General features: G+C 35.6%; 3 protein-coding genes across 4 annotated transcripts; all 3 read right to left on the bottom strand.

Annotated features, from left to right (window-relative positions):
• Positions 1-2,237: 2,237 nt before the first annotated feature.
• Positions 2,238-7,745, bottom strand: LOC111477507 (protein TOM THREE HOMOLOG 1-like). 2 transcript variants are annotated; one of them, XM_023121424.1, is made up of 10 exons: positions 7,284-7,740; positions 6,728-6,818; positions 6,570-6,622; positions 6,393-6,485; positions 6,232-6,303; positions 5,489-5,607; positions 3,948-4,011; positions 3,798-3,851; positions 3,112-3,189; positions 2,238-2,725 (listed from the first exon to the last, which is right to left on the bottom strand). In XM_023121424.1, exons 1-10 carry the CDS (start codon positions 7,443-7,445, stop codon positions 2,633-2,635), a joined length of 879 nt encoding a protein of 292 aa, XP_022977192.1. In that variant the 5' UTR covers positions 7,446-7,740; the 3' UTR covers positions 2,238-2,632. The 2 variants fall into 2 exon arrangements, with proteins under 2 accessions (XP_022977192.1, XP_022977193.1); XM_023121425.1 differs by lacking the exon at positions 3,112-3,189 and having other exon boundaries at positions 7,284-7,745.
• A 644-nt stretch (positions 7,746-8,389) lies between these two features.
• Positions 8,390-10,254, bottom strand: LOC111487755 (60S ribosomal protein L23a). The gene is made up of 4 exons (XM_023135284.1): positions 10,159-10,254; positions 9,814-9,856; positions 8,958-9,318; positions 8,390-8,675 (listed from the first exon to the last, which is right to left on the bottom strand). Exons 2-4 carry the CDS (start codon positions 9,824-9,826, stop codon positions 8,591-8,593), a joined length of 459 nt encoding a protein of 152 aa, XP_022991052.1. The 5' UTR covers positions 9,827-9,856; positions 10,159-10,254; the 3' UTR covers positions 8,390-8,590.
• A 1,295-nt stretch (positions 10,255-11,549) lies between these two features.
• On the bottom strand, positions 11,550-15,029 carry LOC111486697 (phytosulfokine receptor 1). The gene has a single exon (XM_023133928.1). The coding sequence runs from the start codon at positions 14,821-14,823 to the stop codon at positions 11,812-11,814; it is 3,012 nt and encodes a 1,003-aa protein (XP_022989696.1). The 5' UTR covers positions 14,824-15,029; the 3' UTR covers positions 11,550-11,811.
• Positions 15,030-15,886: the final 857 nt, after the last annotated feature.

Below are 15,886 nucleotides of genomic sequence, written 5' to 3'. Positions count from 1 at the left end.
TTTTTCACTTCAAATCCTTTTACTTTCTTATATTCTCTACTTTGGTCCCTCTACTTTCAAAGAGTTCATTTTATGGTTCTTAATATTTCAAATTTTGTCCACTTCAGTTCCCATATATATATATATATATATATTTTTTTTTTTTTTTTTTAATAAGAGACATTTCCATATATTTTTTAAAAAATACCTTTTGGAAACTTTCATCTTTCTTTATTTTAAAAAAGTAACCAACTCAAAATTTTAACACAAATTACATGCCCAACAAAAAAAAAAAAAAAAAAAAAAATCTTTAATATTAAATTATTACTGCATTTCAAAATTTTATTGAGTTAATATTATGCTAAAATCATAATAAAAATAGAGTTTAAAAAAATAAAAGAAACCAAAACAACACTTGATTAAAACTTTATTATGAACCCAGAATACAAATATATGAATTTCTATTCAAATTTTGAAAAAAGAATGAATGATCACTTTTCAAAAATGGAGGGACCAAAATAAAAATTTTCGAAATGGGTAAAAAAAATCATGATATTTATAAAATAAAAAAAATACTGTTTCTCATCCTTTCTTTTAAGTTTAAATTTGAATTTCTTGCTTCAATTAAAATATTAAATAAATTCAAATTACTGCTTCAAGTAAAAGTAAAACGACAGAGAATGATTTGCATNTTTTATTTTTTTTTTTTTTTTTTTTTTTTTTTTTGTAATGTTTTGAGAATTTTGGTATCCAATGTCTTGCATAATTGCTGACTTTTAGGTGGTGAATAACTAAGTTGACCTCTCAAACCACACCAACTTTTTCTATCTCACTACTAATTTCAAAACTCTCATGTGAGGTAGATGGGAAACTCCTCAGCATTATATATATGCTTATAGGAACGGTCAATTTCATAGTTTTTTTCTAATCAATCAAATCTCTATTTTGACATTAGTTTATTAGACATTTAGTCATCCTATCAATCCTGTTATTTTTAGTGCTCAAATTGGTATACAAATTTTATGTGTTTCATATTCTCACATTAAACAAGATAGAATTCTATCTATCACAAAAAAAATTAGAATAAAATGTAAGTCTTCCTTACCTTCACCGCATCAAATTAAAAATAACTGGAACTACTTGACTAATGACTCTATCTATGTTTAGCCCAAATTAAAAATAAAACATTACCTTACAAGTTTCGATTGAATTACTTTCCAATTTGCTTTTTCAGGATTGATAAAAAATTTACAAATTGTACTAGCTACCTAGGATAAATCTAAGGCATGTGCAAACTATTGCATACATGGAATATTCAACTACACTCAATATGGAACTCGAGATATATAATCAATTTCATAATTTGAGTGTAGACACAAGACAAAGGATTACAACAAACAATATTTTTACTTTGAAGAAGCTCCAAAGTTTTCATTTATCATTCTTGTATATCGACTCGATTTCTTCTTAACATTACAATTATTCACTTTGACCCAAATTCCATCTAATAAAGCTGTGGTTACTAGAGTTGTAGTTGCCATAACTACTCTAACCTTAACCATAACCCAACAACAATCTTCTCTTCCAAAGCATCTTAAAAAAAAAATTATCTAACATTGGATCTTTGTTTCGCCTTTCTTCTCGTGAGCAAGACACTAACATCTCAGAAATCCTCAATAAAACTTCTTCAACTCCCTTTGGACAAGCACTTCATTTAACGTTGATTTTATTTAAAAGTTTTTTTTTTTAATAGTTTTCATTGGTTGGTGTGTCAATTCGAAAATGACGGTGTGGGTAAGTAAGCAAGGAGGGGCTTTGTCCATTTCTTTCTTTCTTTCTTTCTTTCTTTCTTTGACATTATTTTGCCCATTTCATTAATATCTTTGATAATAATTATTATTCCAATTGGCGGTGGTCACCTGGGTAGGGCCAAGAAATCCAACGAATAGATAGATTCAACGTCAAATTGGAGGCATGTGGGTCAAAATGTCACATGAATGGTTGCCTTTTCTTAAGAGGTGTTTTAAATCTTTATACTTTTCGCCTACATCTATTTTGGTGGATAGCTTAAACACAACCAAATTATTGATCAAAACTTAAACAATAGGAAATGAAATGAGAAAAAATAGTGTACAAAAATGATGTAGGAAAAAAAATGAGGACAAGGGTTCAACATTTAAGGCACCATTTACTTTCCTTCACGTCGGAGTTCAAGTTTCAATCCCTGTTGCACTAAAAAAGAAGAAAAGAGCTGCTAGTTTAAAAATGTCAGGTCTTGGGTTTGAATTCCTCCGCCTCTGATGGCTTTTGTCGCAAAAAATTAACGAGTCATAGAGCATGAGTTATAAAAGGAGAATTCAGATGCAATTGTTGGGTATATATACAGGGAAAAGCATTTAGAAATGTCACTGTTTCTCTTGCTACTATTGAACCAAAAAGGCAACAACAAGAGAACCAGCGAGTTAGGTTAAATCATGCCACACCAACACTAATCTCAGGCCTGTACCTCTTCATTTCTATTTGAACACAACTCCAAATGCCTCTGGCATGTTTCCCTAGAAAGCATGTACCTTTTCATTCCCAATTCTTTGCTTCCTTCTGCATGCAACAAGTTGAAACCTTGACCACACTTTCTTTTTCTTCCTCAACCCTTTCAGCGGATAGGATGGTACTGCGTAATTCCTCGTTTGGGAGGCAGCTTTCTCAGAATGAAGAGGACCAGAGAAGAAGGTAAAATCTCAACCAACTGCAGACATGGAAACACAAGTAAGAACTCATACCTTTGAAAGAAAATGACGTTCCACATTTTAAGTAGAAAATACTAAGGAACAACATATTCCGTTCAAAGAATAACCCATCTTCCATCAAGGGGAAGATTATAATTTTAAGGGCAAGGCTTCACCTTTGATGAAAAGGCACACCAAGACTAATTTAGCTCAACAGAATTAATATTCAAGTCCCAAGCAGCATAACCTTACGCTGAGACTTGAACTAAATTCATCATCATAGAACACTAATACTCAAACTAAAAGCAGGAAACTCATCATATTGATTAGAATACCCCAATTGACTAAAAGATTCCAGTAATACAAACAACCACAAGCGAAATATCATAGTTAAATCCGAATTTACCAGGTAGTATATAAAATTTAGAACGGGATGATCCAAAACATCAAGGTCGGCAGCTTGATCAAAAGCATTAAAGCACATCTACAGCCAAGAAAATTAAACCAAGATTAAAACGAATGAGTATGAATATAAAGCAATTGAAAGGCAAAACAACATGCTGTTCATTTCACTGTATAGTATATGCATAAAACAACGATTAAATAATGCACAAGGAATAGCTACAAGGATAAGCCTATATGTAACTTTATTACGTTATGCTCAATCCTTGAGGACGCCGTCAAGCTTTCCTTGATGATTGGTTAAGGACCCAAACGAAAATGAATTTGAAGTTCATTAATACCCAGGCTCGGCCTAGGTACAGTAAAACATGTAGGTAACCGTCTATACAACTAACCCTCTTGAGTTGCTTGTCTTCATATCTTATTAAAACATTATTCTATGCTAATTTTCATGCACATCAAGTAACAAAAGATGATTATAATAGTTAGCACCTCCATTACAAATTACAATTGTCCAACATCTTAAACTTGTCACAAATATTTTTAAAATTTGATCAATCATAATGAGCGAGATGTTTGTTCTACATACCGATTGTAAATATGATAACATACTAACTCTACAAGGCAGAATATCTAATGCAATCACTCCCATTGGTACAGCATAACAACACTGGAGAGAAGTAAACTCACCATGATGCATCTGACGAGGAAACAAGAAAAACATATAGTTGTCACATAGCCAACCTGTCCCACCCAAAACAAATAGAAGTTAAAAGAGAGAATCTATGGGAAAGATTAAAACGAATCAAAATTCTAAAAAAGAAGTCTATAACATCCTACCTCTTGCAACTTCTTACGTCTTCCTTTGGATTCCACAGGAAAGCGCTGCAACATCAAGAACAATCTACCCAGAGACAGTTAAGGTAACCATTAGCAAATTACAAGTAATGTCACAGACAGGGAATTTCCAAGTCTGCCAGACGCCAATAGTGCACCAAAAGAGAAAAGCCAACGGAAGTGAAAACTACTGAAGATCACATGATTTAACAATTCTGCACCAAAAGGGTTATCATATGACAAAAAAAGTTAACCTTCCTCAACTCTTCAATTATTTTTGGCAAAAAAGAAACCACTCCAAAACTAAACATTGGTACTGTCACGCCCAACTTTGAATCTGAAAAATTACTCCTAAAAATTTGAAAATATTACATACCCTATAGCTATATCTCCATTAGTCATTGGATTTAAATTTCATAAGTATGAAGGCAAATAATTGCAGCAACCCTCGCAATTTAGAAATACCTTGGGATTCCAACCTTTATAATTCAGTGCTAGTATGCATATTGTTAAAGTTCAACTATTTGTAGTTATAACAGCAACGTTTCCCTAAAAAAATAATAATAATCTAACTCCTTTATTATTTTTAAATATTGATTTAAAAAAGTCTTGCCAAGACGCTAACTTATTTATGGTTGACTTTCTAACCATAAGGTCCATAACCAACAAAAAGCCTTGTGCTGTAAATATTTTTTAAAAAAACTTCAGGGTAGAGATTGGGGTCAAAGCAAGGTTACATTCTGCCCCCCATCCTTGAAATTGTTTTGAGGAAGAAAGGGATTCTCCAACCCCAATTAAACTGAGAATTTCAGGGGGAAAATGTCATACGACTCACACAGAGAGAACAATTGAAGAATGGCTCGCCTTCAATTGCTCTGTCCACGTTTTTGGTTCAGTGTTTTCTGTTTCCTGGATTGAATTTGAAATGACAGGAGCCTTTCGTTTTAACTTTGTTGTGGCTCCCTTGTTCCTTTGGCTTATGTTCTGTTGGTGTATTCTTTCATGAAAGTAGTTTCTTCTCTCTCTCTCTCTCACACACACACACACAACACCAAAAAAAGAAAAACCCCTTCTAGAAGTCTTCATTAACTTTTCAGAATTGATTAGGGTCGTCTCAACCAATCCATCTCAGGATCTCCAATCTCAATGACCGGTATCCATCAACACCGAAAGAAATGAAATTATTCAACTGGAAGAACCACTCACTGGGGACCACTGAGCTGCAACTTTATGTTCCACCTTTAATAATTAAATCTATAGGCAAATGGATTTTTACTCGGACATATACAGCTTCCCTAAGCTATAAATCATATCTGGCACATATACCTTTAAAATACAGCAGCCGTTAACAAAATTACTCCCCAATTAAAGAAACACAAGGCCCGTTTAGAAGTTCATGATGTTCACAAACTTCCCTTGTAGTGTATGGTTCTATAAGCAATAAACATAGATTTTTTTTTCTTACTTCTCCATCACAGAAAAAGGGATTATTTAAATGTATGTAAATCAGAAAGAAACAGAGAAAAAGCAGATGCTAATATTACCTTCCCCCATAAATAAGAAACCCGAGGGCAGCAAACAAAGAGACACTGGCAAAGAACATCTTAGAAAGGGTGGCCAGAACATGAACAGGATTCCACCACAATATCAGCCACAAAACAATCTGCAAGCAACTCAATCAAACTTTTAGAAAAAGAAGGGTTAAATATATTAATCGGTTAACATGCTGGCTATTGACTATGAATAATGATCCATGTAGTAGGCAGAATGCAAAATACAGCCGACACATGTATGGTTAGTTACTCGTTGAGTCAATGGTCTGCTTTACCATCCAACATGCTTAAGGACGTATTATTCTCACTCATATTCACTAGATTATGTAATTAATAATTGGTGTTATGAATCAAATGATTGCTGATATCGTTAATTGAAATGGCCACAACGAGCCAACATCCTGATACACACATTTATTTTTTAAATGAAAAAATCAGAAAAGATGAAAGAGTACAAGAGAGCTAACAAGGGACGAATGCACGAGCCAATAAAAAAACGGGCCTACAAAAACAACCATCTAAAAGGAGGCTGATGATACCTAGCTTGACGGCCTAGGAAAGAGCTACCATTTAGAATAATAAGACCTAACTTAATAATTGCAAAACTCCTTCAACATGGACGCCCAAAATGAGGCGTCAAACCTTGCTAAAGACCAAACCTCCTCCCCTGAACTCTCCTCGCCCCTAATATTCTATTCTTCATCTCTCAGTCGTGATATAGCAATGAGCCTCACCTGAATAATATAGACCACTGCATTTACTGTAAGGAAAGTTGGTCTCAACCCATCAGTTGATACAGCACGTGCCTGAGGAAAGTTTTTGTAAGGTTTGTATACATACAGTCTTTCCATATTCGCAAAAAGAACATTATGAATTCAAAAATAAAAATGTCCACCTGGTAGTAAATCTCTGCCCAAAACAAAACCAATAGAGCATAAGTTGTGAAGAAGGCAAGGCTTGGCATGCCAAGCAAGATATGTTGGAGAATCTATTAAGACAGACAAACAAGGGAAACATTAAACGTGTGATAGGAAAAAGAAATCAGAACAACCAATTAAGAACCAAACCACACCGGTGGTTCCAAACTCTGTACGTCACGACGGAATACAAAAACGACTGCCCGCACTGCAGTGAGAAACATTTAATCACTTGGCCCAGAGATTCACAGAACTCGCAACAATTAAAGAAAAGGTAAGTGGAAAAAGGAAAAACAAAACCGATGAAATAAACCTCCGTTCACCAAGAAATTGAGAAAATGGAAGACCTTCTGCGTGGTCCAACCATACTCCGGCACCCTCAATTGTATACGAACTAGTTGAACCTAAAACCAGGCACAAACATCCTAACATTAAACATTTAAGAAACCCAACAACGATTCATACAATCGAATTCATTATCTCATCCATTGTTTTTCAATTGCCTAAAACCAGAGAGTCCCCATTACAGTTTTTCATTCTAAAGAAACAATTAAGGATCAAAAGTAGAATGACAAAGAAAGCTCCATGTTTGCTAGCTCTTCGTTCTTTTCCTAGCACAGAGACAGGGATTATGAATCAGAAACAACAAAATCCTTAAATAAAACCCCATATTCAAGTCCAGGTGAATTAGATGTGCAATGAGCAAATAACCCAATACAACCGCGAAATTAAGGAAACCATAAACAAGGAACACCATGAAAATCAAATATTCAGTCTAGTAAACAAAAACCCAATTCCCCAAATTCAATTCCGACGAGAGATTAACAACAGAAAACACAAGGACAAGGACAGGAACAGAAGGAGCCTACAAGAGCGACGATGGCGACGATGCCATAAAGAGCGGCAAGGGTGAGGAAGATATGATCCTGCCAAAGGAGAGAATCATTGATTTCTTGCCACCAAGTGGTTGCGTCGATCAACAAAAACGCCTTCACCGGCGAATTCTCCAAGCCGACGCTGCTAGTGTCCATTAATCCTCCTCCCCTTTCACGTGGAAACGAATTATAGAGAATCGTCGTTCCTCCGCGAAATTCAACGACAAAAAAAGAAAACAGCAATGCGATCAATCGAGCAAATAATGTAGCTGTGTTGTGAGTGAATATTCTTGGTTCTTCGTTTTGGGGTAAATAATCTAGGTGTGTTGCGGCATTTTAACGAAATTGGGGAAATACAGAATGTGCAGCAAAAATAGAGAGATCCCGAAAGTGAGATGGGAAAACTACGCGCAAACAGAGATTTATCTTATGGGCCGATGGATGCTAAAGTATTCATTTGCTTGGGTTTAATTTAAGGTTATGGCGGGTGTTTTGGTTTTGTTTTTAGCTCTTCGACCACATTTAGGAATGTGTATTTGGGTGTTGAGTTATTTAGGTGGGTTAAAAGAGTCCATATGTTAGGACTTAAATTGTGGACTCCATTTGTAGTTCCAGTTAAAAACAATTCAAATTTGTTCCTTTCTTGTTTTTATTTCCTATTTTAACATTTATAGTTTCTAATGCACTGATGAAACAAATTGAATATTATAACATTTAGTTTCTATATAATCTGTCATTCTCTCTCCGAAGATTTCATCTCCATAACCATTTAGGGGGCATTTAGAGTTTGGGATGGGATTTGAGATGGGAAATGACATGGGGGGATGGGACTTAATTTATTGCTTGGGAAAGCTCTTTTCATAGATATAAAAAATGTGGGTATGGGAAGGTATTTAAAATCCACTTATTTATTTGTTTTATTACCTTTTTCCTTTTTCTTTTATTTTCTTTGTTATTTTTCTAAATGTCATTTTTTTTCCGATTATTTATATTTTGTCCTAATGACCGACCACACCTAGTGGGGTTGGGTAAGTTGAGTGGCCATACTATACTACCATTTATTGAGAAGTCAAACAGTTTTACAGAGAAGAATTCAGAACTGTGACAAAGGTATTCGAAGACAACTAATACAAAAGATTCGAACGTATTCCACAAGTATTTTGAACTCAGTCAACCAGAGTGGCTAATTATTACCAATATATTATATAAAAAAACAGCTAAAAGAGTCCCCACAAGATGCACTCAAATATCTAAACAAAATTGTCACAACTAATCTGAGAAAAAAAACTCCCCTAGGAAGATTAGACAATTCCAATCTTGTTTGCCACGTCTAGAGCATCATAGTCTGGGGTTAACCTAACATATGCCTTCTTTGTTCCATCAGGCCTGCAAACCAAGAACATAGTTAGGACACTAGTCATAATTCCAATGTAGACTTCATGCATTTAACAAATCAATTTTAACTTTATTCATTATGAAAAATATCTGAAAATAAAATGGCATGCCCTATCGAACCCAAACAGCCAAGCAGTTATAGCTGGGGTATTGCCATTGGCAAAGCTAGAAAGAATCATATGAACTATTATTTCTTCTGTTCCATGCCACCTAGGTAAATGATGATGGTAAACTTTGGTGGCAAGTGTAACTTCTAAATTCATACATGCGTACCTGATTAAAGTGTTCACTTTCTTGGTCTGAATGTCATACATCTTCTTCACAGCATCTTTAATTTTTTTCTTGTCGGCACGAATATCGACAATAAAAACAAGGGTGTTATTATCCTCAATCTTCTTCATTGCAGACTCAGTGGTCAATGGATATTTAAGAATTTGGTATTGGTCTAACTTATTTCTAGGAGTCGCACTGATCCGAGGATACTTGGGATTCCTATCCTTCTTCAATGTCCTTGGGCGATGGAATGTGACCGATGTTCTGATCTTCTTAGCCTTTTTGAAAGTTGGCCCGGACTTGACCGCCTTGGCTGTCTTCAGGGCTTGTGCTTTAGGATCAGCCTTCTTGGTGTTGTCAGCTGCAAAACCATCAATTTAGATTAGAACACAACTAAGAATTGCAACAGCTCAAGAGCAACCAGTTAGTACAGTACATTAAGAGCTCAGATGCCATTCTTCCAGTATATTCTCAAAAAAAATCACATTTAAAACATCAAACTTGTTTTCCATCAAACGAGGAGAAAACAACAAATGAAAGAGGACATAATGCACTAACAATTTCTAGGATCGGTACCAACTATACTGGAAAATATAGAGAGTATTGGTCACAACTAACTAATCTTCTCAGCAATATAGTATGTTTAAATCCTAACACCAAATTGTATACATAGGAATAGAAGAAAATAAATTTCAATAAACGGGCACATAGAAATCCACTGACCCATGTAGCTCAGAGCAGAAGTTGATATCATAAATTTTCGTGTAATATCCCCGTACTATATTACAATGGAACACACTGATTCGAATAAACGAACATTGCGTACTGAAACCACAAAAACACAATGCACACATACCTTTAGGTGCCATCGCTGAAAACCCTGTATCAAAATTACCCTCCTGCCAGAACCAAACAACGAAACGGGAGGAAATTTTATCAGTAAGAATAGCACTAATAACCGAAATCAAGGATGAAAACACAACACTCTAACTGTAACAAACAAATCAAAACAAGAGGCAAGACTTGAGGGAAAGATCCCGAAGTCTTGAGGCAAAAGATAAATTGAACAAGACTATTGATTCTTGTCAGAAAAAGACGGAAATATTTTCTAGTTTTGAGTACACAAATACAGAAAGAAAACATAACGATGAAAACGAAAAAACGAACGGGCATTCAAGAGAGAGAAGAAGAGAGGGGTTACCGGCGGCTACGAGCGGAGTGCTGCTAGTGCTGCTGCCCTAGAATGAAGGTATTTGCGAGAAGGCGGCCTCAGAAGAAATAAACAGGTTTGGATTTTCAGTTACATGGGCTGGGCTGGGCTGGCTATCTATTTTTCATTTCTGTCCAAAAATCTTAAAATTTTCATATTAAAAAAAATAATCTTTTTGATTCTTTCTTAAAATCATTCGTTGTAACCACTAACCACGTCTCAAAAGAGGAAGACCCAAATTGTTTCTTGTTTTTCTGTCTTTACCGACAACGCCCAACCATCTTCCTTGCATTTGGGGGATCTCATTAGAAAATCATCCATTCACCCTCCATTTCTGTTACAATCACACTAATCTTTATGTGTGTGTGGTAATAATATGGTGTCTGGTATATATACGTTAAACAAAGGTTGCTTATCAACTTATAACAAGTCAAACCCAAAATCCTAATAAAAAAAGTGGAAGCTAATATTATGGGATAAAATTGGACAAAGAAAACAAGTCTAAGTTATAAAGGAAATCATAGGCGAAACATACAGTAACATACAGTAAAAAGCCGAATGCGAGAAAACTTTGGGCCAACACATATAGATAAAGAAAGTGAAAATTTTGGCCGAAACCCAAATGCAACTCCTCGGCCTCTAAAGGGGATGCCTGTCATGCATACCCCTGACTTGTGGCATTCTAGTTTTGTCTTTTGATTTCAAGAGAAAAAAGATAAAATTAAAATAAAAAAATTATACACCAAATAGGCATAGAAAAAAAATCAATAGATTTATGTATATTTAGAATATTATTGACAATTTCCGATTATTCTATTAACAAAAAAGATTGATTTGACTACATTTAATAATGGTGTGACCTCACAAATTTGACAAATGTGGTCATGGAATTTCCATATTTGACCATCTTTTATCATTCCTTCCTATCCCTTCATTGGTCAAATTTCCATCTTTATTTAGAATCAGATGTCAAACCATTTCGCTATCTCAATCAAATCTTAGTTTGAAAAAACCAAGATTTATTTATTTTTTAACGGTAGAAAATACTCCATGACGTGGATAAGCACAATTGAAACCTGCTCTAAAATGGGAGCCACAAAATTTATTCCTTACATACACAAAATGATCTCTACTCCTCTAAATGATTCTTAACTTTTTGTCATTTAAAATTCGCAGATTTTGCCCTCACATATTAAAAAATTTGAATTCCACCATTTAGTTTGGAAAAAAGAAGAGAGAAAAAGGGGAAAAAAATTGTTAACGAAAAGTAGGCCTCAAATATTGATCCATGAAGCCTAATCTGACCCTTAACAAAAGGTTTAAAGATATATATTGAGAGTTATCTAAAATTTTACAGAACATTATTCAAAGTCTAGCCTATGTACCCAAAATACAATTTATAGTTCCACAAAAGGGAAAATCAACATTATCTTATTAGTCAAAAGTGAGACTTTTAAGGCTCCTTTCAATAACTTATCTACTTTTAGTTTACAAGTTTTCAAAATATGACTATTTAATCTCAAAATGAAGCTTCACATCTTCAATTGAGACTGCTGGATGTGCATATGTACACGAGAATTACCGTGTGGAATATATGCAGTATACTAAAATGTACAAATGTTTGAGGTGAGAAGCTTGGGAGATTTAACCTACTTTATCAAGCCAAGAAACCAGCTGTTGAGTTGAAGGCCTCTCTTTAGGTACCTTGCATAAGCAAAGGCATGCTATATCAAGAACTTCAGTCATCGCTGTCTCATGCTGCTTATTGTATACTAATGGATCGAACACCTCACTTACTTTTCTGTCTTCCCTTATTTGAAACACCCAAGAGATCAAGTCTCGAACTCCTTTCGGTCTGCACATATCGATTGGCCTTTTACCAGTCAAAAGCTCTAATAGAACAACTCCAAAACTATACACGTCCCCTTTGTAAGTTGCCACCGAGGATTGCCCGTACTCTGGTGGAATGTAGCCTAGTGTACCAACAAGATCGGTCGTGACGTGGGAATCATAGGGAAGAATGAGCCTGGCAAGACCAAAATCGGCTAAGTGAGCTTCAAAGTTTTTGTCTAAAAGAATGTTACTTGACTTTATATCTCGATGGAGGATATGAGGTTCACAGGATTGATGCAAATAAGCCAGCCCTGCAGCTGCCCCCCGAGCAATCTGCAGTCTGGTATCCCAATTGAGGCAAGACGGACCATCAAGTTTTTCATGTAACCAGTAATCTAGGCTACCATTCTCCATGAAAGAGTAAATCAGAAGCCTGTCATTTTTATACAAACAATACCCTAGAAGAAGAACAAGATTCTGATGCTGAGCACCAGAAAGCGTTTCGATTTCCGCCCGAAATTCTCTGTCCATTTGACCACAATCTCCAGATAGCCGTTTTATGGCAACCTTTCTGCCGTCAGGAAGGGTTGCTTTGTAAACTAAACCAAAACCCCCACATCCTATGATATTTTCTTGATCAAAATCATTTGTCCATTTCAAAATGTCCTCCAGCGAGAGGCTTCCATTGTTATTGTTTTGGAACAGAACTACCAATCCTGCCTTGCCTTCCTCCAAGTCATTATCGTCAGTATTAGACACTTCATTTTCGGGATCTCCAACTCTTCCACGAGGAGCCCGAAGCATAAACACAACCATAAGAGTTATAAGAAACATGATCCCAAACACAATACCGAAAATCATACCTACAATACTCCCTATATCCATTCTTGATTTGTGGGATGGCATGAGAGGATCTATTGATGTACATATACCGTCTCGGACACAAAAATTGTTTCCTTCAAAGCTAGAGTTATCAAAGCTATGAAACTGACCTCCTTCAGGAATTGCCCCATGTAAATGATTGTATGCAACACTGAACTTAGACAAAAAATTGAGATTTTGCAGTGAAGGAGGAATTATTCCTGAAAGATTGTTGTGAGAAAGATCCAGAGTCTCTAGGCTAACCATCCCCGAAAGGCTGCTCGGAATCGATCCCGAAAGGCTGTTGATTTTCAGATCAAGAACTAGAATTTCCTTAAGATTTCCAAACTCTGGCGAGATTGGCCCACTGAGATTGTTGAGACTGAGATTCAAAGTGGGTGGAAACCTCCATACTTGATTGTACTGCAATCCAGTTCCATTTCTTGTCACAAAAAGGGAAAAATCTAGTGAGGAAGGTTCATCGAGCGAGAATTTTCTGTCAATGAAACTCCTCATTTTAGTCACCTCTTGAGGGATATATCCAGTGAATGAATTATTAGATAAATCCAAGTAAAACAAGGACCGCAACTCGCTGAACCAGGGTGGAATAGTTCCTCCAAGACGGTTCCACGACAAATCCAACAACTGCAGCTTCCTAGAACCTCTCAACCACTGGGGTATGATTCCCTTCAATCCACAATTAGCAATTATAAAAACTTGGAGGCTCTTGAAATGCAAGTTAGGATCATCTTCCAACACTTCACCATGAAAATTAAAGGTAAGGACCATTGTACTCAAATTCTTGCAATGTTGCAAGATGTTAAGAGCAGACGAAACATTAACAATGCTCGTATTCGTAAGTGATAAATACGAGAGGCTCTGAAAATTCCTAAAGCTTTCGGGGATCTGACCGCCAAGGTTGTTCCTAGCAAGGTTTATACTTCTCAATTGAGTACAAGAGGGAAGATTACTTGGTATAGAGCCATGCAACCTATTAGTGCCTAAATCAAGTGTAACCAGGCTTTTCATTGCTGAACAGTTGAGATCAAGAGTTCCCTCTATTGAATTGTTCCTCAAATTTAGGACATTGAGTGAAGCAGAGTTTGACAAAGAATTGGGAATCTTTCCTCTAAACCTATTAGATTCGGTAGCAAAATAACTCAAATTCACAGAGTTATAAAAAACATCCGGAATTTCGCCAAAAAACCCATTAGATGACAAATCCAATCGAACAAGGTTTGTGAGATTCCCAACACCACCATTCAAAGAACCAGAAAGCTTGTTATTCTGAACACAAAAATGTGTCAATTTCCTCAAACCAGAAGCCTCATCAGGTATCCCACCACTGAGTAAATTCGATTCCACAAACAGTTTCTTCAAGGAAACACATTCAGCAAGCTCAACAGGAAACATACCAGTGAAACGATTGAAACCCAGATTCAGAATCTCAATTCTAGAGGAGTTAACACAAACCCCAAGTGGAAGACTTCCATTAAAGTTATTATGAGAAACGTTAAGAAGCCGGATGGAAGGCAAATTAATGGTACCTGATGAAATGCTCCCAGCCAAATCGTTGAAACTGAGATCAAGAACTTCCAAGTATGGTAGATGAAACAGAGCCAAGGGAATGGACCCATTGAGAGAATTAGAAGACAGATTGAGAACTCTGAGGTGTTCCAAACTTGCAATCGAGTAAGGTAACTGACCCTCGATCTTCCTACCACCAAGCTCCATCTTCACAACCCGTCCAGAAGAGTCACAAGTGAGGCCAAGACAACTGCAGCAATTCGTCGAACAGTCGGTGTGCCATCCGTCGATTTGGGAATCAAACGCCCTGTGGAAGTCCTGCAAGGCCTTGAAATCATCGGAATGGCAAATTGTGGGGTTCTGGGAAAGGGAGAGGCGGAATTGGAAGAAGAAAGAGACGGTAAGAAGGATTAAGAAGAAGCTATGAAGACCCATAGGGGAGAATTGGGATTAAGGGTCTGGGGTTTCAGGGAAAAAGATGGCAGGAAATGGGGAGAGAGAGAGAGAGAGAGATATGGAGAAATATGGGATGAAATGATGTAACGGTGAAGCTCCATTGTCAAAGTTGGACGACGGTGGCAAGAGTCAAATGGTTGGTGGCTGAGCTCATCGTTATCACGTGCACGTCGAAGGTAGGCCTTATTTGTTCTTATTATTATTATTATTTAGTTTGAAACAAAATTTCAGTAATTAATGATTCGATGAGGACTGGAGTGATCACGTGCCATCGACTTTTTTTTTATTTTATTTCTAAATATACTTTTTTAAGTTTTTGTTTATAGTTTAGACTAGATTTGCAAGGGTGACATTCTCGTCTTTCAGTTGTTTAGCTTCTTTTTTATCGCTGTCTTAAAATTTTACATTTTTATTTTGAATGTTTAATAATACTCACTTTTATTCACCTGGATTAAAATTTTATAAATTATTTTAATTTTTCTAAATTATTTATAATTAAATTTGTTTTCACTATTTTTACATTACTATTAAAAATTAAAAAATTCAAAAGTAATAGAGATAAAAGAGAAACTAAACTCAAAATTTAAAGGTGTGAAGGTAACTTTGGATATTTATGAATAATAAACACTAAATTCTATAATTAAGGATAAAAATTTAATTTTCCGGAATTTAGTTACTAAATTAAGACCGTACTCAAACGTTAGGGACAAAACTATTATTTTGTTTGGTAAGTTTAATTCTTTAGGGCACTTTAATAACTTGGTTGGGGAGGGACAACTTGCAGCTCCAGCATATGTGAGTAGCTTGGATGGATCCATTTTAAGGGTGTTGTTTGTTATTCCTTCAGACTAAGCTAAGAATACTTTGCACCTTTTTTTTAAATTGAAGTCGAATGCTTAGAATGTGGCAGCTATACCAAATATCCATGCTTGTTCGGAATAAAGCAAACATTTGTACCAATTTGACGAATCATTAACTGATTATGGTTTTTTTTTTTTTTTTTTTTTTTTTTTTTTTTTTTTTTTTTTTTTTTTTTTTTTTT

This window comes from Cucurbita maxima, unplaced genomic scaffold (assembly GCF_002738345.1).
Source record: "Cucurbita maxima cultivar Rimu unplaced genomic scaffold, Cmax_1.0 Cma_Scf00001, whole genome shotgun sequence".
NCBI classification, from domain to species: domain Eukaryota; kingdom Viridiplantae; phylum Streptophyta; class Magnoliopsida; order Cucurbitales; family Cucurbitaceae; genus Cucurbita; species Cucurbita maxima.
This window is presented reverse-complemented; position numbering and strand designations above follow the sequence as displayed.